The 25,624-nt window shown below is 52.3% G+C and overlaps 1 protein-coding gene across 1 annotated transcript; it reads left to right on the top strand.

Moving 5' to 3' along the window:
* The first annotated feature begins 3,707 nt into the window (after positions 1 to 3,707).
* TRIB1 (tribbles pseudokinase 1) lies at positions 3,708 to 11,847 on the top strand. The gene is made up of 3 exons (XM_080801360.1): positions 3,708 to 4,710; positions 6,705 to 6,997; positions 9,420 to 11,847. The coding sequence occupies exons 1-3, from the start codon at positions 4,351 to 4,353 to the stop codon at positions 9,883 to 9,885; spliced, it is 1,119 nt and encodes a 372-aa protein (XP_080657486.1). The 5' UTR covers positions 3,708 to 4,350; the 3' UTR covers positions 9,886 to 11,847.
* The last annotated feature ends 13,777 nt before the right edge of the window (positions 11,848 to 25,624 follow it).

Here is a 25,624-nt window from a genome sequence, read left to right as displayed (position 1 = left end):
GGAACACAGCTGAGTGGAAGGTGCCATGAAAGAAAGCTGGATAGAGGACTCAACAGCACCCAGGAGGGCATTTAAATCTGACTGTGGTCCTGGGGGAAATCTGAGTGGTGTTTTGAAGGATGAATAGGAGTTTATCAGATTGGCAGGGGAAGCGGGGGGGCAGGAGGGGGGGGGTGGAGGGGAGGAGGAATTCCAGTGAGAGGAATCAGGCCAGGCCAAAGGACAGAGGTGTGAATTGGCCCGGGACATTTAGGACCCTGGCAGGAGCTGACAAGGGAGAACAGCGGTGAGGAGACACAAAGGTGCGGCTGGGAAGGGAAGCGGGGCCAGAAAAGAGGGTCTCCATTTCCACACACATTTGGATTTTTATCTGAGGGTCCCTGCAAAGTTTTAGGCCAGGGCCTGATATGATCAGATTCAAATTTTAGAAAAAGCACTCTGCGAGATGTGCAGCGAATGGATGAGGAGATAAAGGGCACGTTTTGTCCTGTACACTGCTGTATCAGCACCTCTTAGGTGTGCTGGCAGTGTGGGTGCTCACTGTTTGTTGAAGGGATGAATGAATGACCCAGTAGGCAGCTTAGGGCAGAAGCCCAGGGGGCCGTCCTGAACAAAGATCGTGAGAGTGGAGAGGAGGGAATGGACATGGGACAAGCAGAGGGTTGGTCTCCACCGGGGTCTTATTGGGAAATGGGACAGGCTAATAAGTTCCCTGGAAAAAATGAACAGTGGAGAATTAGTTACAAAAGTTTTGGAAGAACAGAACAACACGGCTTGTGTGTTTTTGGCGGGGGTGGCAACCCAGAGATTAGCAGCATCAGGAAGTTGCTGCCACCAGAGGGCCTGGAGGGACGAAAGAGGTGGCATTTGATCCCAGGAGCCAGAGTCCCCAGAGTAAAGCAGAACTGTGAAGAGGGAGGGCCACCAAGGTTGGGTTCCTGAAGAAGCAGGGTCAGAGATGGAGACTAGCGTGCGGGAGGCTTCTCGGGGAATGTTCTTGGCAGGGAAGGGACTGAACAGGATTGGGTAGAGGGAAAAGCTGGGCTGAGTGCAGTCTCAAGGGGGGCCTCAGATGACCATCAAGCTGGGAGCCCCTTCAGAGTCCAACCAAGTTGGGGCAAGGAGGCTGGACACTATTACTGCAACCACTTGATATCGACCTCTTGGGAAGGGAGTGCGACCTTGGGCAAGGTAGCTCTTCTCAGTCAAGGCAATTTTCAAAAGGGGCTCCCAAAATGTAAGCCCAGCAACTGGAGAAATAAATCCTTCGATCCAGAAGGTGGATCTGGCAGCACATCCCAGTAGCCCTACAGAGGGCTGCCTAGGTGGGGCAGGAGCCACGGAGGAGCAGTGGCCAGTGCCCCAGGCAGAGAGAAGGGGAAGCAGTAGCAGCTCCCCACCTTCCCATCTCCCTCTAGGCCCTCTCACTGGGAAACCAGGCGGGAAGCTAGCGGGCAAGAAAGCATGGGAACCAGTTTGCCAGGGGCAGGGCCAGAGAGCTGTGCAGGGGAGGGCAGGGGACGGCTCAGAGAGATCTAGGATGGCCCCCAGAGACTGGCTAGGGGTAATGGGAAAAGGGCAGATTCAAGGGGAAGTGAGTGTTCAGGAGGGTGGGTGGGGGAAGTGCCTGTGATGTTTTCTCCCGGAAGACAGAGAAGGAAGTGCATCCCTTGGAGGAAGGTGCTGCTGGCTCATGTTGAGTTTGCCATCCAGGTGCAGATGCCCAGCTGGTAGATCAGTGGCTCTTAAATACCGGCACAGAATAAACTGAAAGGAGGAAAACCTCAGGTAGGCTCTGTCCTGGCCACAGGACCAAGGGCAACCTCCTCAGCATGGCACTGGAGCCTTTCACGACTTCTAAAGCTCCCACCACCCTTGCATGCCTCTGAGCCAACCTTTCTTCCCCTGATAGCCGCCATTCACACCACGCCCCCTCCCCCAGCAAGGATCCCAGTCCCACACATCTACCCAGGTCAAACACTGCCTTCTAGCTGGCACTCCTCCCTAGTGCTCTTCTCTCCCAAACACACTGTAATCTCTCCCTTGGGTCCCCATGAGTGCTTAAGAGCCTGAAAGCTCCACCGCTCACCAGCAACTCAAATCTTTGAAGGCTTCTTCTATGAAATGGGGCACCCCCTCCCCCCACAGCCCGGTTGTAAAACCAAAGCGAGGTATTATGTGTAAAGTGCTAAGAACAGTGCCTGACACATTACAGACCTCAATTAATGTGAGCAATTATTCTTTGCATTTCCAATGTCTAATCCCCAGCGTCTGGCCCTTAGTAGATGCTTAATTAGTATTTGTTGAATGAATGGAGATTTAATATGTAAAAGATTTATCCTTGGGGCTCCACCTCGTTTTAGAAAATTAAGCTTTGAGCAGGAGTGCAGAAGTCTCTCTGAAATAGTTACCTATGTTGGGCTGTCCAGAGACCCGAAACTGACTTGGTTCTCTCAAGAAAGAAAACCGGCAGATTTTAAATTATTTTCTCATGGAGGTTTCTTGGTGCAGGGTCCGGCACACATTTCATGCTCACCCAAATCACGCTGCACGAATGTACGCACACAACCTGGCAGGGATGTCCGAGTGTAGGCAGTATCACAGTTGGTGGCCACAATGACTTCTACTCCCCTACCCGCCCACCACGGAATCGGGGCTGGCACCGGGGCCCCAGACCCTGCTGCGCGTGCGGAGGCCGGGGAGGGGGCAGGAATCTGGCGGCAGCCACGTGGGCCCCTTCCGCCCGTTTCCCACATCCTTTGTTTCCCACCGGCCCCGGCTCAGGAAGCTCTTTCTGCGAGTCACCGCGAAGGGGCGGCCGGGGAGTCTGGAGAAGCTATTTCCGTGCAATCCGGGAGGGCGGCAGGCGCGGGAGGGGCGTGGAGGTGGAGGCAGCGCAGAAGGCCCAGTGTTTGCTTTTATTTCATCCAACAGAAGGTTCTATTTGTGGAAGCGAACAGACGCTGGGGATTAGAGCTGGGAGGGGGAAGGAAAAGGGAAAAAAAAAAAAAAAAACCACATCCACTACCACGCATAGGTCTTCCCCGGAACTACCGCGTGGGGGTGAATGACTGATTCTGGAATTCATCACCTTTCCTATCCTCCCTTCCTCCGGCGGCAGCCGGGCCTGGGCGGCGCCCACGGTTCCTATCCGAGGTCTCCAGACTCGCGGCGGTGGAGGGATCCCTGGGGCGAACCGCGTAACCGTCCCGCGGCAGCGAGCAGCTGGGGCCGAGAACCGTGATGCGCGCGCCCGCAGCCCATTGTGCTCGGTGTGAATGAGGAGCGCGCACCAATCAGCGGTCGCTTCGCCCCCCGTGGCCCCGCCCCTCCCGCCCACTTCCCCGGGACCCTGACGTCACGGGAACTTTTCCTCCGCCCCCTCCCCGGCTGCTAGCGCCGAGCCTGGGGCCTGCGGGAGGGGGCGCGCCGCCTCCTGCCCATCCCAGCCCGGGGGGCGTGTGCGCGCGTCCCAGCCCGCTCGGGACACACCACCTGCCCCGGAGCGCGCGCAGCCCGGAGCATCCCCAGCCTTCGGGCCACCCCCGTTGCCCCCGCCGACCCAGCTCCACCTCCCCCCCCCCCCGCCCTTGCCCCGGTCCCCTCCCTCCGCTTCGGTGACTGCTTGCCGGGCGGCAGGGCCAGAGTCGTCGCAGCCACCTCATTGCTCAACCCGGCTTCCCAACTGTTTACACAGCCCGGCCTGTGAGTGTGTGTGTGTATACAGCGTGAGTCACCGAGAGGCGGAGGAGGTGGAGGCAAAGGAGAAGGAGGAGTGCACTGGCCGGGATCGGTGCGGCGCACACACTCACTCACACTCAGTCACTCTCTCCGAGCGCGTCTCGCTCGCTCACACACACGCCGGGAGCCCAGGAGCGCGCAGGATCCCGAGCGCCGCGGAAAAGTTGCTCCGGCTTTCTCTCCGGGACTTCGGGCTTTGGGAAGTGCATTCGCTCCGCGGCTCTGGCGAGCCTGCGGAATCCTGCGCTCGCGGCTCGGGACGTTGGGAACACCAGCCGCCGCCGCCTCTGCCTCCGGGACTGTCGGCGGCCTCGACAACAATAGCGGCAGCCGCCTCCGGCCAAGCGCCCCGAGCCGGTGCCCGCGGAGATCCCGGGACCCCAGCCGGCCTCTGCTCCCTCCGGACGCGCGGCCAGCGTGCTTCCCGCGTGCAACGCGAGCGCCCGGGAGCGGCTCCTGCCTCGCCCCCCGTGGGGGCTGAGCCGAGCTCCGTCTGCAAAGTCCATCCCGCCCGCTGGAGTAGGTCTCGGCGCCGGCGCCGAGCCCGCAGCGCCTTCCCGCGCGGATCCCGGGACCTACAAAGCCGGGGCCGCCCCGGCCCGGGACGGGATGCGGGTCGGTCCTGTGCGCTCTGCCATGAGCGGCGCCTCGCAGCCCCGTGGCCCGGCCTTGCTGCTCCCGACCGCCCGGGGCGCCCCGGCCAAACGCCTGCTGGACGCGGACGATGCAGCGGCCGTGGCGGCCAAGTGCCCGCGCCTCTCCGAGTGCTCGAGCCCCCCGGACTACCTCAGCCCCCCCGGCTCGCCCTGCAGTCCGCAGCCGCCGCCCGCCGCGCCGGGGACTGGCGGCACCTCCGGGAGCGCGGCGGGGCCCAGCCGCATCGCAGACTACCTGCTGCTGCCCCTGGCGGAGCGCGAGCATGTGTCCCGGGCGCTGTGCATCCACACCGGCCGGGAGCTGCGCTGCAAGGTAGGCGCCGGGGGTCGGGACCTGCCGTGGGGTTGCGGGGGTTGCGGTGGCCGGCAAAGGTGCTTGGGGTCTCGCTTGCCTGCGCCGGGGGCCTCAGGTGCCACCCGCGGTGACTCGAGCGGGGTGGGTTGCATTTGGCCAGGTTCACACCCCTTGGGGGATTGAGGGATTTCGGATGGAGCGGTAGAATGGGGCCTCGGCCGGCAAGAGGAAGTGCGGTGTTCAGTGGCTTTATCTCTGTTCTTTGCTTAGCGCCCACTTTAGCGCACGGAGTTCCAAAGAAGTTGTGGAATTGAAATGGATTCCAGGGCCATGCCATTCCCCCCTCCCTCATTCTCCTGGCTTCCCCCGCCCCTTGTCCTGGAAGGACGCCCTGCAGTGGGTGCCTCCTTGGAGCTTGGAGCAGCTGGCAGCTCCCTCCCGGGGCTCCAAGGCACCTGGGCTCCGCTGTGGGTGGTGAGGGGGTGGGGAAGACCGTGTCAGGCTCGCGGCTTGGGGATTCCGGCTTGAACCCGCGCCGGGATGAGAACCTCGTCCTCCGCAGAGAGTAGGTCTGAGGCGGTCTTCCAGCCAGGGCGGGGGATTTGCCCCGCGCAGAAATGTTGGGAAGCCGGTACCGGCTAGGAACCTTCGCTTCCGTTCACGTCTTTATTTGCCGGCCGGCGACTTTCTTTTGAACGTGAGAGCTTCCGCTCCGGAGGAGATACGACTCCCGGAGCCGGGGTCCTCCGCGTGCTCCTCCAGCGCCCCTACACGCGGAACATTCCCACAGCCCAGCCTTTGCGAGCCTGACACCCGGCTGCTACTTTCCAACCGAAGGACAGGGTCACCCCTTGGTTGAAGTCGTTCTTGGGTTGTCCGCAACTCACCTGAACTCCACCCGCGCCCCCCTACCTCCCGCCCCGGTCCCGGGCCTGCTGCTGCCACCTACTGTCCGACCTGAATGAAATTTCAAATGCGCGCTCCAGCCCGGTTTAAAGAGGGGGGGGGGCTTTTCTTCTCCGTCGTGGGGCTAAGAGCGGTTTGGGAAGGATATGTGCGCGGGGCGGGGGTGGGGGGGGGTGGGGGGCGGCGGCAGAGAGATTTTTCTAGCCGGGGCCAGGGCAGCCAGACCTCCGAGGTGGGGTGGGTCTGGCCATTGTGCAACCCCTTCCAGTTCCTCTGAACAGATAATAGCTGAATCCAGATGGTGACAGCCCATGTGTCACCGTTTCCAGTTGAGTCTAGGATATGAGTAACCGGACCAAACAAAAGGCCCTTAAAGAAACCAGCTAGTTTCTGAGAGGAGATACTACCCATTTCCCCGGTGAAGGTGGGGGTGGGAGCTGCCCCCCCACCAGGATGGGGGAGGGTGGGGGGAGATAAACAAACAAATGTAAAAAACCAGGGAGACCCTCCCATATTTCTCTGGTGACAATTTTAACTCCAGGCTGCTTACACCTGAGTCAGACTGTAGGCAGGTTGTTTAAGGCTGTGTTGTCACAGTCTTTCTGCGAGTCATCTGTTCCTTCTAATGACATATTTGCATGTTCCCCAGCCCCTGCTTCCACTGCAGGGTCCTCACATTCTGTGCTCTCCGTGTTGAGAGCTTCGGGTGTGCAGCAGGTCATGCATTTTCTGCTCCTGGGGATCCCAGGGGGGGACCTTTTACAAGGCAGGCCGCAGAAGGTGGGGGCTTTACCAAGCTCTCGCTGGGAAGGGGGGGTGATGGCCTCATGCAAGAAGGTAACAGATATAGAAGGCAGTTCTTTTAAACCATCCGTAGAGTAACCCCATGGGTATTTGCTAGCCCAGAGCCCTGGATGGTGCTGGTTTGGGGTGTCAGAGGTAGCTGGGGCTGCATACGGTGGGGCAGCAGAGGTAAGGGGGTGCCATTGAAGGGACACTTACTGCCGACCGAAGGCCAAAGATTGAGAGCTGCAGTCCGGGATTCAGGGGACAGCCTCTGCTTCCCTAGCCTCCTAAATTGGGGGGGGGTCACCTTCTCTCTGCAGGTGTTTCCCATTAAACACTACCAGGACAAAATCAGGCCTTACATCCAGCTGCCGTCACACAGGAACATCACCGGCATTGTGGAAGTGATCCTTGGGGAAACCAAGGCCTATGTGTTCTTTGAGAAGGACTTTGGGGACATGCACTCCTATGTGCGCAGCCGGAAGAGGCTGCGGGAAGAGGAGGCTGCCCGGCTCTTCAAGCAGATCGTTTCCGCTGTTGCCCACTGCCACCAGTCGGCCATCGTGCTGGGGGACCTGAAACTTAGGAAATTCGTCTTCTCCACGGAGGAGAGGTGAGCAGCTTCCGCAGCTCCTCATCCGGCCTTTTGGGGCAGGTTGCGGGGTTAGGTGCAGAGTGTTGGTTCACACCAAAGCCGAGGGCTCAGTTGTCCCAGAATTAGTATTTAGAAGTCATCTCCCAAGGAGCCACGGCCAAGGATGGTTTATTCTGCACTCTCGTGGATGTGGCCCCGGGGACACCTTGGTGCTTCTTTCTGTGGGATGTCACATGAGGACAGGAGGTCTGCCCCACTTCCACTCCAAGATCAAGTTTATTCCCCATTGTGGTCAGAAAGGTCAGTTCTTCTGGGGGTACAAATGGCCAACCCGCCCTTCCCAACATTGACGCCTAAAGGAAGGTCTCAAATTCTTGCTTATGCCAAGTGGGGTTTTGTTTTTGTTTTTGGTTTTTTTTTTTTTTTTTTTTTGGTACCTAGAAAGTATCACAGAACTAAACTGTTGTATTTGCACTCTTCCGCCCTCCTTCTTTGTACCATATGCCTGTTCCACTCCCGGCTGGCCCCCAGTACTTTCTTCACATTCCCTGCTGACTTTTTAGACCTCTTGTTGGGATACATCTTCGGAAAATAGCCACATTGAATAATACATGGATGTTGGCTAGAATTGGTTGCTAAATATAGATCATGACTTCCCTCATAAAGGACAGGATGAGCTTGATAAGAGAATAATGAGACATTGAGATTCCGAGTTGAGGTTTCGGGCGAGGGAATTCAGGAAGCTGCAGGAAGTAAACCTTACCTGATTTTAAGAGGTGGGCCACATCCCTTACGGGAAGACTAAGAACAATACACCTTGTAGAATTGTGGAGGGCTGTGCATTATTTCGTTGCAGTTTTTCACACGGGGCTGCCCCGACCTGTGCATTTTTACCCCTGCCTCCCGATTGAAGGAAAGAGTACAGGGTTAAGCTGCCATAAAACAGAGCTTTCTATCAGACCTTGCAATACGTATCGGAACACAAACCGATTAGCAAAGAAAAGCAAAGAGTTTGCAATGGAGAAGTTTCTAATTCCTGGAACATGCTCCTTTGATATGTTGATGTATTTTCTGAAACATGCCTTACACACCTCCTTACTAGCTTTTGAAATCCGCGTTGCACAGGCGAATGTCATGTGCACGGAGTTTGGCAACCCGAGGGTTAAGCAATGGCAGGCTGACGCTATTCGTGTAACCAGCACAGGTGCAGGGTTTTAGTACTACAGCAGCCAATCAGGGGCAGACAGTGTGGGTTGAGTCATATTTTCCGTTTACAGAACCAATGGGTATTTTACATAACGACGGGGAGGTCAGGCTGAGGACATACTGAAGTTAGCACATGTATACTACACTCCAGGGAACCGGAAGGCAGGAAGAAAAAAAAAAACCAACCAGACCTTTGAGAGGAAAAGAAATTGACCCATTAGCCAGTACCAAATGTTTGCATTTGACTTCACAACCAGTGGCTTACTGAAACAGGGCTATTTCAGAGAAGCAGGGAGGAGCACAGTCTGCTACCAGATGATAGAGGCTCCCCACGTGCCTCTGGGCTTTGGGGGAATCCGTGAACCATGGGTGGCTGGGTCTGAGTAAGGAGGCACCTGCAGCTTCAGACAAGAGCCTTTGCCTAAAGATATTTTTCAGACCTTAGCGGTTACCTGAACAGATAAGCCCCCAACGTGGAAGGAAGAGGGTCAGGTGTCGATGGGCTATCCGTGTGTACAGATGTTCATAGGCCCTGCATCTCTGAAATCCATCAGCCACTTCTGGTTGCTCCTGTAACCTCTTGGTCCAGGCTCATGCAATTAAACACCCCAATGAGTGTAATTAACATTCCTGGTGCCTTGCCCATCACAGTTACCCCGGCCTGGGCCCAGGTGGACGGGGTTCCCTCTGTGTGTACATGTCAGCGTGAGCAAGAGTGCTGACAACGTGAGCATAATACCAGTGACTTGGGGCCCCATGTCCTGTAGTGCAGAGGCATGATGAGAATAGATGGGCCTGTAGGATGCTCAGCTCCCACCGCCCTCCCGCCGCCCCCACTGAAGAAGTAGGATATACTATTCTTCCCTGATAGCTTTGTAAAAAATGTCAGCATTCCCCTAAGACCAGTTCCCACTTCTGCAATGTGAACTTTGTAAATTGTGTAACCCTATTAGGCTATCTCTTCTAAGCTCTAGCATAATGAATAGTGTTTGGGGCTTTGCATCATACCCTCCGCCCCAGGCTCTCTCTCGATACTTCGCAAATGTTTATTGCAGTTCGTATTGGTTTGTGAAATCCTGAGTCCTGGGAGGTCGCAGGGCACTGCTTACTGGATGAAGGGGTAAAGGGCATTCCCTGGGCCTTTGCTTTTAGTGCCTGTGGGTGCTGTTATAGAGAGCGCTTTGTTTTTCATAGCAGCTGATCTGGAAGTAATAGCTTGTTTCCTCTCCTGCAGAAGCCAGCTCAGACTGGAAAGTCTAGAAGACACACACATCATCAAGGGGGAAGACGATGCTCTCTCAGACAAACATGGCTGCCCAGCCTACGTGAGCCCTGAGATTCTGAACACCACGGGGACCTACTCCGGAAAGGCAGCTGACGTTTGGAGCCTTGGGGTGATGCTCTACACCCTCTTGGTGGGCCGCTACCCCTTCCATGACTCAGATCCCAGTGCCCTCTTCTCCAAAATCCGCCGTGGACAGTTCTGCATTCCTGACCACATCTCCCCCAAAGCTCGGTGCCTCATCCGCAGCCTCCTGCGGCGGGAGCCCTCCGAGAGACTCACTGCTCCCGAGATCTTACTCCATCCCTGGTTTGAGTCTGTCTTGCAACCTGGCTACGTCGACCCAGAAATAGGAACCTCAGACCAGATTGTTCCAGAGTACCAAGAGGACAGTGACATTAGTTCCTTCTTCTGCTAATCCCCAAACCTCAGAAACCTCATAATTCTCACACTTGGCATTTCCATTTCTAAAGATGGACAGGCCTTGCGGCGCGCTGCCAGCCAGATACGTGACGGCGTGAAGATTGTAGCTGCTGACCTCAACGTGGCGCCCTCTTCTTTGTTGTGATGAGTGACTGGCCGGGTCTGAGCCGTGCGCGCGCGCGCTGCTCGGCTGCCCTGCAAGGTCATTGCCCTTCTCGGAGGTCCCTCGCCAGCTGCCGCGGGCTGTCAGACGCGGGGCGGTTCTGCGGCTGGAGAGGCGCGAAGAGTGTGGATATCCTATAGCAGCACCTGGTCAGGTGGAAGGAACTCGAACATTTTAAAGGGAGAGGAAGTAAGTCTCACGGTGGCTTTTTGGGGCAATAACCGTATTTCAACGGGGTGACCAATCATCTGGGCCAATAAACCTGCCATCTTTGAACTTGTCTTTGGGAGCTACCTTAGCTTCTCTACTGGAAAGTTCTTTTTTGGGTTTGGGTTAACACACACCCTTTCTTCACACTCACACTTACCAGTGACCCTGCTCCTTTGTGGGAGCAGACTGTTTGAGGAGCGTAGGAGCCTGTCCGCACCACCAACCCAGACTCTCTCCTCCGTTTCCTGCCAAGACCTCATTTGCACTAATGCCTTCTTTCTGACCTTGAAACATCCCCGTCTTTGCTAGAAAAGCACTTACCAGCTAACCGTGGAGAAGCATCACAAAAGATTTGAACTCCTGGCTATTTCAGAACTCTGAGCTCAGACCGAGAGACTGCAGATTTGTAAGGTCAACTTGAGCCCTTGGAAACCGGTAGCTTTGTTGGTTCCCCTCAAACGTGTCAGCCTTTAGCCTTTGTTCCCAAGACCATCTCAGGGTGGAGCATTTTGTCCAGGAGAAGAAAGAAAAGGGGAGGCTCTCCTCGCCTCTCCCAAGAGCAGATGCTAAACCTCTTTGTGCTTTAGCGAAAGTGAATTTTGGATCGGCTTGGATGATGCTCAGACCCACCTCCAGGATTGTACTTTAACCCTTCATGGATACGGTCTGCCTCTGGCATTGTGCGTGCGTTTGCAGTTTTGCATGATGGGTTGTTCATATTTTAAATTTGGTGTGGCTTACGAATACGTCTCTGTAATCAGCACCTAGAGCGAAATGGCCCCAAATCTTTAAAGTCGGAAGAGCCTTTCAAAGTATCTCCTCCGACTTTCTTTCCTCTTTCTGCCACCTCCCAAGGCAGAAATTCCCCCCCAACCCCCGCCCCACCCTTGCTCTCCCTTCAGCTTCCTTCAGGGGGGAAGCCGGCCTCTGTTTGAATGCTTCCAGAGATGGGAGCTCACTACCTACAGAAGCTTAGAGCTTAACAGAGAAAACTGCAACTCGCATTAAATTAGCAGAACACATGAAATATCAGTAAATGTCTCAGTGGTTAAACGGGTAAACCAAACATACTGTATTCTGAGAAAATGGCACAAAACCAGGCAGTCATTTTTAAGGGCTACGCCTAGGCAAACACCTAACCTGCATTGTGAGAATGCTGTGTATACCTCACGTACTGTGTACTTTGTATGTATATATATTTTGCCTTTTATACCTTCGGTCCGATATGTTTTGTTGTTCCGGCTCCGAGGCTTGTTTCGTTGTCTGCGTCTGTCTGAATTACCTGCGTGTCTACAACCACGTGAAATGTGAATGATTATCGGCAATATTACCTTGACAGAATCATGGGACTCGGAGAAGAGGGAGGACAGAGGCCTCTGTCGGACTAACGTGCTCGTGGTTTTTCGACGGTTGTATCTGTGATACATTACTCGGCTGGGGACCCCGGGCTGGCCGGGGCTTCTGCCGTGAAAGCTCGAAACACTAGATCCTTCCTGTACATGTGTATATATGTGAACGGTGAGACGACCGTTTCTGACTTGTAGAGAAATTTTAATAAATCTGGTTTCGTAAATAGGGGCATGCATTCCTTTTGAGTCTGGTTTGCCTTCCGCCGCGTGCAGCTGCGCCAGGGATGCGAAGGTCTCCGGCCGCGGGCTCTGGAATATCGCAGGGGAAACGCACATGACGCGTGACCTTTGGCGGGGCAGAACCCATTCACTTTTTCCATTGAAGTGGGCAAATTCATTTTGATGGGTGAAGCCAGTTTCGTGAAATCAGGTGGGTGAGGGCTGTGGGTTGGTGCAGAGCCGAGAAACATTTGAAGAGGAGCCATGGAACAATCCCTGTGGCTTTTGGTCTTTTTTAGGTCCGGGAGCCTCGAGAATTTAATGAAAGCTGTGGCGGGGGAGGAAAGTGGACACATGCAGATCCAACAGAATTCTGTTACAACTGTTCGAGGTCTGCATGTGTCCCTGAGGGCATCCCAGGCTTCCTGCCGAGAACCAGCCTCCACCTCCCCCCACCATTAGATTTCATTAAAAAGGCTAATTGATGCATTTCCTTTTTTCCCTCTAAGTGTAAAACTGGAAATCAAGGGAGGAAAAACTAAAGCGACATGATTTGGAATCACAGAGGTAAAGAGAAAGAAAGGATTCTTATATAATTAGGTTTATAGCTTCTGGGTTACATCAGAATCTATTTTAAGTGAAGTAAATTAGCATCGGGAGTGATTTAAAAAAGACTTTACGCTGTAAAATGTAACAAGTATACAGACAAATGCACATGAAAGTATTTAGCTCTGCATTTTCACAAGCCCAACACGAAGACGCTGGCAAAACCAGCATCTGGATCCAGATCACTTGGAGGATCCCGGGATCCCCTGTCCCCGTTCAGTCACTGTCTGACACCCGCTCCACGGGTCACTTCTCTGGGGTAGAATTTCAACTTGTTTTCAGAGTGAAAATTAGAATGGAATAAATCAGCTCTGGGTTTAAATGAAGAGGCAAGCCAAAGTCACACATGACACAACTGACTTTTTCTAGGACTCAGGCTGGGATCGCCCAGGAAAGCAGACCTATGACACTGAAGTAAATTGCAACTCAGGCCTCGTGACCCAGGAACTTAAAAGAAATGGAAAAAGCACATCAAAAGCAGAGCGGGGAGATGGCCAAATGCCCGAGTAGCTTAGAAACTAGGAAGCTGGGGGTTGGTCTAGGGTCATCCCATGAGTAAGACCTTTAAAGCTCGAAGTTCCTGTGGCCTCAGAATACGCAGTGTGATGTCTCCTTGTTCCAACAAATCTAGACGAGGCTCCGTGGAACTCCTTGGGCATACAGAAGGCTAATACTTTGGACTTCACTGAGCTTTTTAATCTAAGGATTTCAAAACACTTTGCAAGCAATTAAGGTTACAACATATCTTAGTACTGTTGTTACATGTACCAAGTGGAGACAAATATGGGTCAGGATTGGCTGGGATGGCACGTGATGCCACAGATACCCAAATGTAATCTCTTCCCAGGTGGGAACAAATCTGGGGCAATTTCAACCCAGTTGCACTATAGAAGTTTGGAATGAGTGTGCGAGCACCGGCTGGAAAGCTGGTCACTTTTATTTCCCCTTGTGTCCTCAACCTACTTGTTGGAGTAAATCATGCAAGTAACACCTCCATAACCTTTTGTTCATAGCTTATTTTCTAGAAGGTTTACTCTTGCCCTCCCCCCCTCTCCTTCCCCCTTCTATATTCTCAGAAGCTGAGTGAACTAGGCAAGACAAATATTATTTGCTCCATTTTGTAGATGAGAAAACTGAGTCACCGGTGTCTTTCAGTAGCGACTCCAGGGTAAGTGGCTCAGATCTGGGACTTGAATTTGGGTCTTTGGACTCCTTCCTTGCTCAGTGTCGTTGTTGTGTCTGCACACAGCAGCATAAAAGTCATCCGGTAGGAGATGATGATTGAAAGAGGTGGTTTAAGGTAAGTACAAATACTGAGCTTTTAACCTACTTAACCTCTTCCAAAAGACCCAGTGCATGAGTCATACAGGTGGGAGCATTACCCAAGATGAGAGAGGCAGGATTGAGTAAACACTGTGACTTGCCATGGGCCATGCACTGTGGACCTTTGGGAAACAGATGACCCAACCTCAGGCCGAGCTCACTGAATGGGAAGCTCCGTGGGGGTCAGGGACTGTGACAGTCCTATTCACACCTGGTTCTCCAGCACCCAGCACAGTGCTTGCCACAAGGAAGGTGCCCAGTGCCAGTACAGATGGATGGACGGATGGGTGGATGGATGGATGGATGGACGGAGGTCTTTCAGCAGCTCAGAGAGCCACAACCAAGGAAACAGAAATCTTGGGACCGGGGTCTTGTCCTATCTCGGAATCCCTTCCACCGTATGACCTTGAACAAACAGATCTGCCGCTGTAGTTCTCATTTGCTCATCTTTAAATGGGAGTGATACTCCTTGATTTCCTTCTTCCGTCCCTTCAGCTGCCATCCTGAGAAAACAGAATGATTCCGCGATTCTGTGAAAATAGGTCCCGTAACGGTCTTCGTCAGACTGACCATGGGAATAGTTTTGATCTCCCTTTTAAACAGCACAGCCGGGTGCCTGGGTTCCTTGTCTAATTTCACTCTGGGCAATGAAAGTCATTGCAGCAATGACGATTATGGAATTGGCTTGTCAACAAGGCTTTGGCAGGGAAAGGGAGGGCGAGTGTTTAGTTAATCGCTCCCTCCCCCTGCTTGGGGGGGGGGTGCGAAGGAGAGCGGATCTCCTCACCAGCCCCGCGGAACCACGCACATGAGGTTTTGGTGGATTCTGCAATGATCCCAACTACAGTCGACTTGTGGTTCCTAGAAGAGGTAGAAAGGCAAGATGCAGCCAAACGTCACACCTCAGTCTTCCCAGATGTTTGACGACACGTACCTCACTCTATCTTCTCAGCAACCCTGTACGGTGGGTGATCTGTTCCCATTTAACAGATGTGGATGCTGAGACCCAGAGTCTGGACTGTCTGCCCAAGGTCCCTCAGCCAGCGGGGAGAGGGGCAGAGTCCAGCCCAGGCCTGGGAACTGTCGTTCTTTGTCCCTTCCTGTCCCTTGCTTTGCAGATTAGGTCAGAGACACAAAGTCTTCTTTTTGGAGTAGCCGTTTTACTGGGACATTTTCTGCCAGGAAGTGTAAGTATGAGGGATTAGTCCTGTTTTCGGGCTATGATTTCTACCAGCTGAGATTATCAACGGGGTGCTCGTGGCGTACTAAGAGGATTAGCAAAGGATTACCTCCTGGCACCCCTATAAAGCAAGCAGTACTGCTATTAACCCCTTGGGAGAGATGAAGCGCCTGAGGTTCAGAGAAGGCAAGGGATTTGCCCAAAGTCACACAGCATGGCATTCATTTGCTAATTAACACACCCAAAGCCCTTAAGGCCTATTGTCCCTTTGTTTTTGGAACTGGGAGGGGACTTTCTAAACCTTACAGACTATTTATTTAGTCTTAAATGCGCTGTGGTGTCCTGGAACAGAAAGAAGCTGTTATTGGGAAAATGAGTGAAATCTGAAGAAAGTCTGGAGTTAAATGGATACCAATGCGCCAGTGTTGGCTTCTTAATTGTGCCAACTGTACCACGGGAATGAAAAGTGGTAACATTGGAGCAAACCAAGTGAGGGCCTCTGTACTATCTTTGCAACTTTCCTGTACACCTCAAATTATTCCAAAATGGAAAGCTTATTTATAAAACACATTAAGCCCACATTGCCCCCATTTTCAGCGAGGGGAAATCGAGGCTGAGACCTGGAGGCACGGTCCCTGTGGACCCAGCCTCCCCAGGCCCTGCCCGGCTGCTCCAGCTCCTTGGGGTGCTGGCTGGTGTGACCTTCCAGAACATGTCTAGAGCAGAAGGAGGTGAATGTGAGGCGTTTCCATGGAATGTGTCAGCGACTTTTCTTGCCACAGGACATGACATTTTGAAAAATCAGTGTCTCGGTCTGACCTTTAGACCAGTGACTCCATGAGTGTCTCTGTCAGTTTCCTCATCTGTTCATGGCTGAGCCAGTGGGGGGCTGGGCCGCTCCCTCACAAACTGTATTTCCACGCCTCATTAGCTGGAAGACCGTGGGGGTGAGCTGGGGAGATGTCCCTGCAAGCAAGGAAGGCGTGCCTTCTGGCTAAAGAGGAAGGCCTGTGGGAGCCGGGGCTCTTGTACATCCGGGCTCTGAGTCAAGAGGGTGTCTGGTCTCTGGGAGGTGGAGAGCCAGCCGACCTGCTCCCTGCCGTCCTGGGGACAGTTGCTCAGTCTGTGCCCTGCGCCTGGGCAGGGGCCGCAGCCCTCAGCGGCCAGGAAGCATCGCTCCCATGTTCCAGCAGGAAAGCCACACCCGAGAGAGGAAAGAAGAGCCAATTTGCCATCGATGCTTCTCGTATCTGGAAATTTCTTTCTCCGTAGCCGGAGTTAGAGCTGGTTTCCTGCTGATAAGCGTCTTTCTTACTTCTTCCCTGGGGAAGTAAATTTGTGGATGACATTTTCCCCAGCAGCCCCCCAACTCTCAGTATTTCTCAGACACATTGTTATTTGTCCCATCTTGCAGGTAAGTATGGAAAGCCCAGAGAGGTGAAATAACTTGCTCGAGGTCACCCAGAGAACGAATGGGACCCTGACGTGCAGAGTCTCACCCTAAAGAATGTGCCTTTAACATGTAGGTGACCTGCTGCCCCATTTCGGCAGGGGTTCAACTTTTCTGTTTTATTCTCACAGTGAAAGTCTTATCATGTCAGTATACCCTGACCTCCCTTGAGGGAAAACGCTTTCCATTGGCCACTTTGCAAAGCTAGGAGTAAAGAGGATGAAGTTTGAACTTCAGGAGTAGAGGGACCTGGTCGCAAATCCTAGCTCGGTACCCGATTAGCTTTAGGAATGAGACAAGTCACCTGAACTCTCCCTGCCTTGGTGGCAACAATGACTACTCCCCAGGCTGAGGCGGTGACGGTTACACGAAGTCATGCCTGTCCAGGGCCAGGTCCAGGGTGCTACTCTCAAGCCGCCTTGAGAGTCAGGCACATCGCTTCAAAGTGGAAGGAACCCAGGCTGGGAGGTGAGACAGACCCGGATTTGCATCCCAGCCCAGCTACTTACTAAACGCCCTGTGATCTTCAGCAAATTGCAAAACCCCCTCTGACCCAGAATTTCCTCATCCATAAAATGGTACGTGTTGTGCAGAGTGCTCTGCAGGCAGGACCGGGGGTAAATCACAGCAAGGACCTGGCCGGGGAGGGCAGTCAGAGATCAGCGTTCGTCTTGTCATTCTTAAGCATTTCCCCTTCCCTCTTCCACCTTCCCTGCTCTTTCCCTTCTGGTTTGCAGGCTTGTCAAAGTCAGTGTTGACTGCCCTTGGGGGGTGCCGTTTGGAGGGGAGGGTCAGTGGCGGGGAGCAGAGCAGTGCTGTGGGGGTCAGCCTTCCCACCACCTGCTGCCTGGGGGCCTGCCGACCTTGACCGTAGGCACTTCAGGGGCAAGCAGTCGGGCTTCTCTGACCTTGTCTAGCAGTCCTGCTCCCCTAGGGCGTCAGAAACTCACCCTGGGCAGGGGGAGGGGGGCTGTGACCGGAAACCGCCAGTTTGCCCATACCACCTTGATTCCCAGGGTCTCCCTGGGATCCCGCAAGGAGAGAAGGGATTAAGAGGATTAACATGTGGCCAATTTCTTTCTTTTTTTTTTTTTTTAAATTTTTTATTTATTTTCAGCGTAACAGTATTCATTGTTTTTTCACCACACCCAGTGCTCCATGCAATCTGTGCCCTCCCTAATACCCACCACCTGGTTCCCCCACCCTCCCACCCCGCCCCTTCAAAACCCTCAGGTTGTTTTTCAGAGTCCTTAGTCTCTCATGGTTCACCTCCCCTTCCAATTTCCCTCAACTCCCTTCTCCTCTCCATCTACCCTTGTCCTCTATATTATTTGATATGCTCCACCAATAAGTGAAACCATATGATACTTGACTTTCTCTGTTTGACTTATTTCACTCAGCATAATCTCTTCCAGTCCTGTCCATGTTGCTACAAAAGTTGGGTATTCGTCCTTTCTGATGGAGGCATAATACTCCATAGTGTATATGGACCACATCTTCCTTATCCATTCATCCGTTGAAGGGCATCTTGGTTCTTTCCACAGTTTGGCGACCGTGGCCATTGCTGCTATAAACATTGGGGTACAGATGGCCCTTCTTTTCACTACATCTGTATCTTTGGGGTAAATACCCAGCAGTGCAATTGCAGGGTCATAGGGAAGATCTATTTTGAACCTAAAGATACACCCAGACTGAAAGTGAAGGGATGGAGAAACATGTGGCCAATTTCTGCTGAGGCCGGGGTAGCTAAGTTCCTGCCAGTAGGGTGGCAAAGAGAGGAGCCTGGAGTCACAGAGGCCCAGGGCTTAAAGTGGGCCCCGAGTACTCACCCACCTCAGCCTCAGTTGCCTTATTTGTGAAACGGGGTTAGCAAGAATTGTCGCCTCCTGAGACCGTGCAGTTGAAATGAGATCCTGCCTGTAAAGCATTTCCTTGACATTTACAAAATGCTCCGCCAGTGTTGGCTACCCAGTAACCCACGTCAACGATGGTCAGAAGCAGCAAGTCAATCCATCCATCCAAAAAAAAAAAAAAAAAAAAATCCTAAACACTGCTTCTCATGAGTGGCCATGGAGGACCTTGCCAGCCCACCAACCACAGTCAGCGCAGCCTGGGGTTGAAACCCATTTACAAGCAGAGACCTAACAGTTCTCAGTTAAGATGAGCTAATTCCTGAAAATGGGTCGGTTTTGGGTGAATCTGGGAGGAGGGGAGGGGAGAGAAGGCACTACTTAGAGTAGCTGCTTGGTATCGGGGGTGTTGCATGAATTATCTCTCGGAATCCATGCAGTTCCCGCGTCCACCATACGTGTGGGGAACTGAGGCTCACTTGTTCAGCGCTCCAAGTCCCCAAGCTTGGCAAAAGGTGGGACCGAGATATGGCCTTGCATCACGTTGCCTCTAATCCATCACCAATGCTGTCACTCTGGACCTCAGAGGCAATGGCAGGAGCCTGAGAACATAGCCGAGCCACCTCCTCCCTTTGGACCTCGCTTTCCCTGCTGGCAGAGAGCGGCCTGGGCGTAAATGACCTCTAGCCCCCCTCCCCCCCCCCAACCTCCTGTTGGAAGAGTTCATCTGTTCATGTGTGTGCAACCCTTACTCAGCATTCCCTTGGCCGCGTCCCCACTCTGCTTCCTTACTCGGTGCTAATGTTCTCATTGCAGACGTATCGATGTCGCCCGTCCACTTAGGAACACTGGCAGAGCTGCTGGACACGGACGTCTTCACCACAGCAGGCCAAGCGATGCAGCGGGGACCAGAATAAACTCAGCCCCTGGTCCAGACAGAACATTCTTTTATGCCCCAGAGATGAGCCTCTCAGCGTCCCTGCAGGTAGAAAGGCCACTTGCGTCAACTTGAAGTCATATGGGATCTGGTTTCACCTGGAGCCCAGGCTCGGAGTCTTAACCCCAGAGGGCCTGAGTGCTGGAGAGATAGGTTTGATCCTGCACAGGGAAAGGCAGGCAGACAGGCCCCCCTCCCCTCCGTCCCCCTTCTCCGTCCATCCAGTGGACTCCCGTAGACCTCCTGTGCTCATAGAGCACTGGGCAGAATTTCTGATGAGCATGTTGGCCAGAGCTCCAATTTCTGGGTTCAAACCTTGGCCTATGACCTTGGGCAAGTTACTTATTCTCCTTGGGCCTGTAAAATATGGCAAATGTTGGTGGTTGTCTGGTGGGGTTCTGGTAAGAATTAAATGAACTAATACAGGGGGGCCGGCCTGGGTGGCTCAGTCGGTTCAGCGTCTGACTCCTGATTTTAGCTCAGGTCATGATCTCAGGGTCATGAGATCAAGCCCCCTGTCAGGCTCCGTGCTCGGCGGGGCGTCTGCTTGAGATTCTCTCTCCCCTTCTCCCTCTGCCGCTCTCCTGCTTGCACATGCACACTCTCTCCAAGTAAGTAAGCTTAAAAAAAAAAAAAAAGGTACATGAGCTAATACATGCAAACCATCCCATGCAAGTCACCCTCGTAAATGTGAAATCTGTTAGAAGAGGGATTTCTCTGTTGGGTTTATTGTTGGATACCCAGTATCTGGAACAGTGCCTAACACATGATAAATGTCCACCAATATTTATGCAATGATTGGATTAGGGAACCTCTAGAGTGGTGATTTTTGAACTGTGTTCCAAGGAACCCTAGGGTGTCTGGGACCGCTGAGTGATGGGAAGGAGGGAGTGTCCGAGGACAAACTTGAAGAGGCACCAGCATCATCCTGCTCCCTTCCCCTGCCCAGGTCCTCTATGATTTACATATAATATATGTGGTTTTCTGGGTAAAATTTTATTCAGAGGAAGATTTTTGCAGCTGAAAAGTAGTGGGAACATCATGAATATCCAAAATTTATTTCCTAGACCACCTACCTTATTGTCCTGGGTGAGGGTTAAGAACGCTGATTCCTGGACTCCAGGCACGATCTACTGATTCATATTTTATGGGGAAGGGGCATGTGTTTTTAATCAGTGTCTTAAGGCATTTCCATTCATGCTACCATTTGAAACATGTCAAATCATGTTACAAGTGGGGACATTGAGGCCTTGTTTGGTGAGATGCCGGGCTTGGGGTCTCTAAGGGGATGTCGGAAGGACTGGTGTAAATGCGTCTTAACTCCTAGACCAACGCTCTTTCCAGGCTGCAGCTTCTCTGATCCTAAAACAGACAAGCCTCTTGTTGCCCCAGGTGTTGAGAGGGATTGCAGGAGGGAGATGGGAAGCTGGTCAATACTCCCTTGGCATTGGGGCAACTGCCTGCCTCTTGGAGCTTGGGCTTTGCCCACACATGCCCAGGGTGGGCACTCGGTGGGTGTTGGTCTAATGGAAGGAATGAGTGAAAGAATGACATTCTTATGGAGAGATAGAAACAAACAGTGTATGGTATAATGGCAGGCAGTACTAAGCTCTGCGAAGAAAACAAAACTAGGGAAGGGATAGAGAGTGATACGTGAAGGGACTATTTTAGATAGAATATTTAGATACCGTTTTGGAGAAAAGGCCTCTTCTGAGGAGGTGACGTTTGAGTAGAGACCAGTGGGATATGGGAGATGGAGATGTCTGACAGGAGGTAACGGGGCCAGCAAGTGCAAAGACCCTGAGACAGGAAAGTGCTTGGTGTGCTTGAGCACCTGCAGGGATTGTTTGAGGTTGACATGAGACAAGGTGGGAAAAATTCTTAGGACAGTGCCTGCTGCATGTTGGCTGTTACTATTATTAATGTCATTTTATCCTCATGATGTGAAGGACAAGTACCATCGGATTTACCTTTTATTTTACTTTATTCTATTTTCTGTTATTTAAAAGTCACATTTGGGGCACCTGGGTGGCTCAGTGGGTTAAGTGGCTGCCTTGGGCTCAGGTTAGGATCCCAGGGTCCTGGGATCGAGCCCCACATCGGGCTCCCTGCTCAGTGGGGAGCCTTCTTCTCCCTCTCCCTCTGCCTGCTGCTCTGCCTACTTGTGATCTCTCTCTCTCTCTCTCTCTCTGTCAAATAAATAAAACCTTTAAAAAAATAAAAGTCACATTCATGAAGATGTAATATCCCTACATTAAAAGTCACCTTTGTCTAGTGAATGGATGGATGAGATTTGCCAAATGTTTCCATTTGTCAAGCAAATGGATATCAAATCTCACATATTAATCATTTCCATAAAGAAGCTCCCTTGTGCCCTTTGTAGGGAAACTCCTCATTTACCCACAGCCCCTGTCGATCACTGATCTGATTTGTCTCTAGAGTTTGGGATTCAAATGGACATAATCTTTCGTGTCTGTGTTCTTTCACTTAGCAGAATGCTTTTGAGATTTCTCTGTGCTGTTGAATGTATACCAGTGTGTTCTTTTTTCTTTTTACTGCTGAGTAATATTCCATTGCATGGATATACCACATATTGTTTATCCTTTCATCAGTTGAGGGACATCTGGGTTGTTTCCAATTTGGGGTTATGAATACAACTGCCCCAAGCAATCATGTACATATCTTTGTGTAGGTACATGTTTTCATTTCTCTTGGGTAAATATCCAGAAGTGGGATTGTAGGATCATTCATTTAACTTGATGAGAAATCAATAGATCTTTTAGCCGTTCTGGTAGATGTGTTGTGGTATCTAATGATGGTTCTAGATTCCATTTCCCTAACAAATAACGAGGCCCAGCATCTTCTTCTATGCTCACCTGCCATCTCCTTCTCCTCCTTGCTGAAGTCTCAGCTCAAGTATTTTGCCTACTTTTCAGTTGGGATGTTGGTTTTCTTATTGAGTCATGGGAAATTTTTTTATTTTCCAGATACGAGTTCTTTATCTAAGATATATTTTGCAAATAGTTCTTCCATGTCTTTTCATGTTCTTGAAGAGTACTTTTGGAGGAGATGAAGTTTCACATTAAGACAAAAATACTGATTTTTAAAAATTCCAGTATAATCAATATACAGTGTTGCATCAGTTTTGAGTGTACAATACAGTGATTCAACAATTCTGTACATTACTCAGTGCTCATAATGACAAGTGTGCACTTAACCCTCATCCATATTTCCTTCATCTTCCCCCATCTCCCCTCTGATAACCACCACTTTGTTCTCCTTAGTCAGGAGTCTTTTTGTTTGTTTGTTTGCCTGGATAAAGAAGATGTGATTATACATATTATATTCCATTCTATATGTTCTACTCTATTCTAGTCTATATAATGGAATATTACTCAACTGTGAAAAAGAGTAAAATCTTGCCATTTGCAACACCATGGATGGAGCTAGAGAGTATAACGCTAAATGAAATAAGTCAGTCAGAGAAAGACGAATACTGTGTGATTTCACTCATATGTGGAATTTAAGAAACAAGACAAAGAAAAAAGTTTTACATTTTTATGAAGCCCAGTTTACCACTTTTTTCCCTTTATGATTTACCTATTTTCCATTAGAAGAAAATTTCTGCCAAACCCGATGCTACAAAGATTATATCTATCCTACATTTACTTTGCTCTGAAAGCTTTAGAATTGGGGGTTTTATATTTAGGTCAGTGATCCACTTTGAGACCTTGAGTTAACTTTTATATGTGACGTGAACCAAGTGTTATATATATAAACAATCGATTGTCTAATCATTCCAGGAGCGTTCGTTGAAAGATCTACTGTCTCATAGCAAGACAGAAAGATGTACGGCTTTGCTCACCATTCTGTATAGAACAGAATTTCCAATCCATTACAATAGACGGCAGAGGAGGGGTGAAGGCACAGACTGGGATGGCGGAGGAGGGGTGAAGCCTTACGGGAGAAATGGAGCTCTGAGCTCTGGCCCACCAAGTGGTCCACACGGGAATGAACAGTGAGCCCCTCCATGATGAAACCACAGGTGCAGAAGCGGGGTGCGGGCTGGCCCGGGAGGTGGCTGGTGGGGTGTTTCTCTCAGTGTTCTCAGAGAGATCTGTACTCGTCTTGCGTAAACTGCAGATTAGGAAAGCATTAGGTAACGAGAGGGTGGCCAGAGCCTGGCGTGGGGCCACGGAACTAGGCCCGCAGGGATGGCCTTACCTCGCAAAGCAAACAGAGCTGGAGCCAGGACGGGGACAGCTTCCTCTCTCCCTCCTGTAGCCAGAAAGGAGATACTGCCGGGTCTGGCTGGAATCTGGAATGTCCATCGTGTCTCGCAGCCTCTGGAGGTGGCAGTGGAAAGGGACGCTGGATGTCCCCTGGGAGCAGCATCCTTTATTCCCCCTTTAAAAGGAGGGGAGTGGGTGGGCTTTTGGCCAGAAGCAAGTTGGCCACAAATCAAATTCATTTTAGTCTCCTGTCCCCTCCAGCCCCCACCTTGCCTGCCTGCCCCCAGGGTCACTTAGATGTTGACCCTTGCCACCCAGACCTGGGGACCAAGGAGGGACTTCGCAGGAAGCTGCTTCTTTCAAGCTTCATGCAGTTGGGGCTCATATGTGTATTGAACATCTACTATGAGCGCATAGATCCTCTCATTTACAGGACCGAGACCCGGTCCCTGCCCCTGCCTGCTTCCACTCAAGTTGGGAAAGACCTGAGCTCAACGTGTATTAAAGGTGGAAAGGAAACTGGCCTTGGTCGAGGGCCTCCTCTGGGCCAGACATCACGTCGGGTTCTCCAGACATCATTGGATTTGTTTCCACAGCAACTCGGTGAGAATGAGAGGCGCATCAGTAGACCTTGGGGCTCAGAGAGGTTCAGTAACTTCTCTGAGTTTGCCCAGCTAGTTAGTATCGGAGCCAAGGTGTGAACTTGAGATCGCCAGACTCCACTTTCACTAATCATGCTGCCACACTCTGCTGAGGGACGTGGGAGCCCCAGAGCTCCAGTGAGGGACGTGGGAGCCCCAGAGCTCCAGCGAGGGACGTGGGAGCCCCAGAGCTCCAGTGAGGGACGTGGGAGTCCCAGAGCTCCAGTGAGGGACGTGGGAGCCCCAGAGCTCCAGTGAGGGACGTGGGAGCCCCAGAAGGGAACAGGCCACCATGTCTAACCACAGGACCGTACTGACTGCTGATGGGTGAAGACAAGTCACTGTGGTCCTGCGACAATGTAGACAGTGCCCCGGCTCTCTGGGCCGTGGGGGCCTGGGTGGTATCTGTGGAGGAGGCTTCAAGGTCAGCAGCCGGTACTGTGAATGTCGGTGCTAGGGAAGTTGACGCTGGAGAGAGGGAGCCTTGGAGCCAACAACGACCGCAGACCCAGCATTACGAGCCCAGCCCCGTTACACTTTGCAAACATTAACTCATTTCACCTTTGTAACAGTCCTAGAGGTAGATACTCTTATTGTCTTTATTCCACAGAGGCCTAGAGAGCTTCAAGAACTTGCCCCTGGAGACATGGTTGGTAGATGACAGACGCAGGCTCTGTAGGGGAAGTGAAATCATCTGGAAGGTTGGGTTTGCAGGGCTGTAGAGCCGAGAGTCCGACTGAAAGCACAGGTTGGGGCTAGCTCAGAGAAAGTTCATATGCCAGGCCGAGGAATCTGGCTTGTGTCCCCTGGCCTTGCCGAACTTGAGGAAGTTTTCGGGTAGGGGAGGGATGTCAGACCCAGGTTCAAGTACGTGGCTTTGGCACACGGGCTGGAGATGCGCTAGATCGATCTGGAGAGGAGGCAAGATTGTAGGAAGGATAGGCTAGGATTGTGCCGCTGTCCCCAAGCCCGAGGGCCGTGGCGCAGGAGGCAGCCCCTGTGACACATGTCCAAACCCAAAGGAACACCACTGTAGCGTAAAAGGGTCAGACCTCTGTGCGCTGGGCTGGCTGGAGGCAGCCCCGGGACAGAGGAGGGAGGTGGGATCGTCCTGGAGGCCGAGCGGACAGAAGGAGGAGGTCAAGCATGGCGCTCGCTTTGAGGAGGGAAGAGTGTGGCCGGAAGCCGAGGGGCCGAATCCACAAGGGCAGGGGTTTATCGCCTTCTCTGGAATTTTTCCGGGGGTGGGGGAGGCTAGCAGAGGCCCCACTGACTTCTTAGCTCGAAAAGGACATTTGGCCCAAAGAGTAAAGCCTGCTGTTCCCAGAGGAAATGCCTCTCTCCGGCCCAGACCTCACCGTCCCCCTCTGGGTCTAAATCCAGCCCCGCCTGGCGTCCTTCCGCTTCACCCGGTTGGTCCGCCGAGGCACCTGGCGCCTGGAGAGCCCAAAGCTGCGAGCGTCATCGTCCGACCCAATGCTCCTCTCGCTCCCAAGTTCCTGTCTCGATGAGACACTCATTTCAGCCTCGTTGGTTGCTCAGGCAAAACCCCGAGAGTCATTTTGGAATCTGCT

Source organism: Martes martes (genome assembly GCF_963455335.1).
Source record: "Martes martes genome assembly, chromosome: 4".
Lineage (NCBI taxonomy): Eukaryota > Metazoa > Chordata > Mammalia > Carnivora > Mustelidae > Martes > Martes martes.
This window is presented reverse-complemented; position numbering and strand designations above follow the sequence as displayed.

Coding starts and splice junctions, on each gene's coding strand:
- TRIB1 (XM_080801360.1), top strand. CDS start 4,351: ATGCGGGTCGGTCCTGTGCGCTCTGCCATGAGCGGCGCCTCGCAGCCC. Junction 4,711..6,704: donor GCCGGGAGCTGCGCTGCAAG/GTAGGCGCCGGG, acceptor TTCTCTCTGCAG/GTGTTTCCCATTAAACACTA. Junction 6,998..9,419: donor GTCTTCTCCACGGAGGAGAG/GTGAGCAGCTTC, acceptor CCTCTCCTGCAG/AAGCCAGCTCAGACTGGAAA.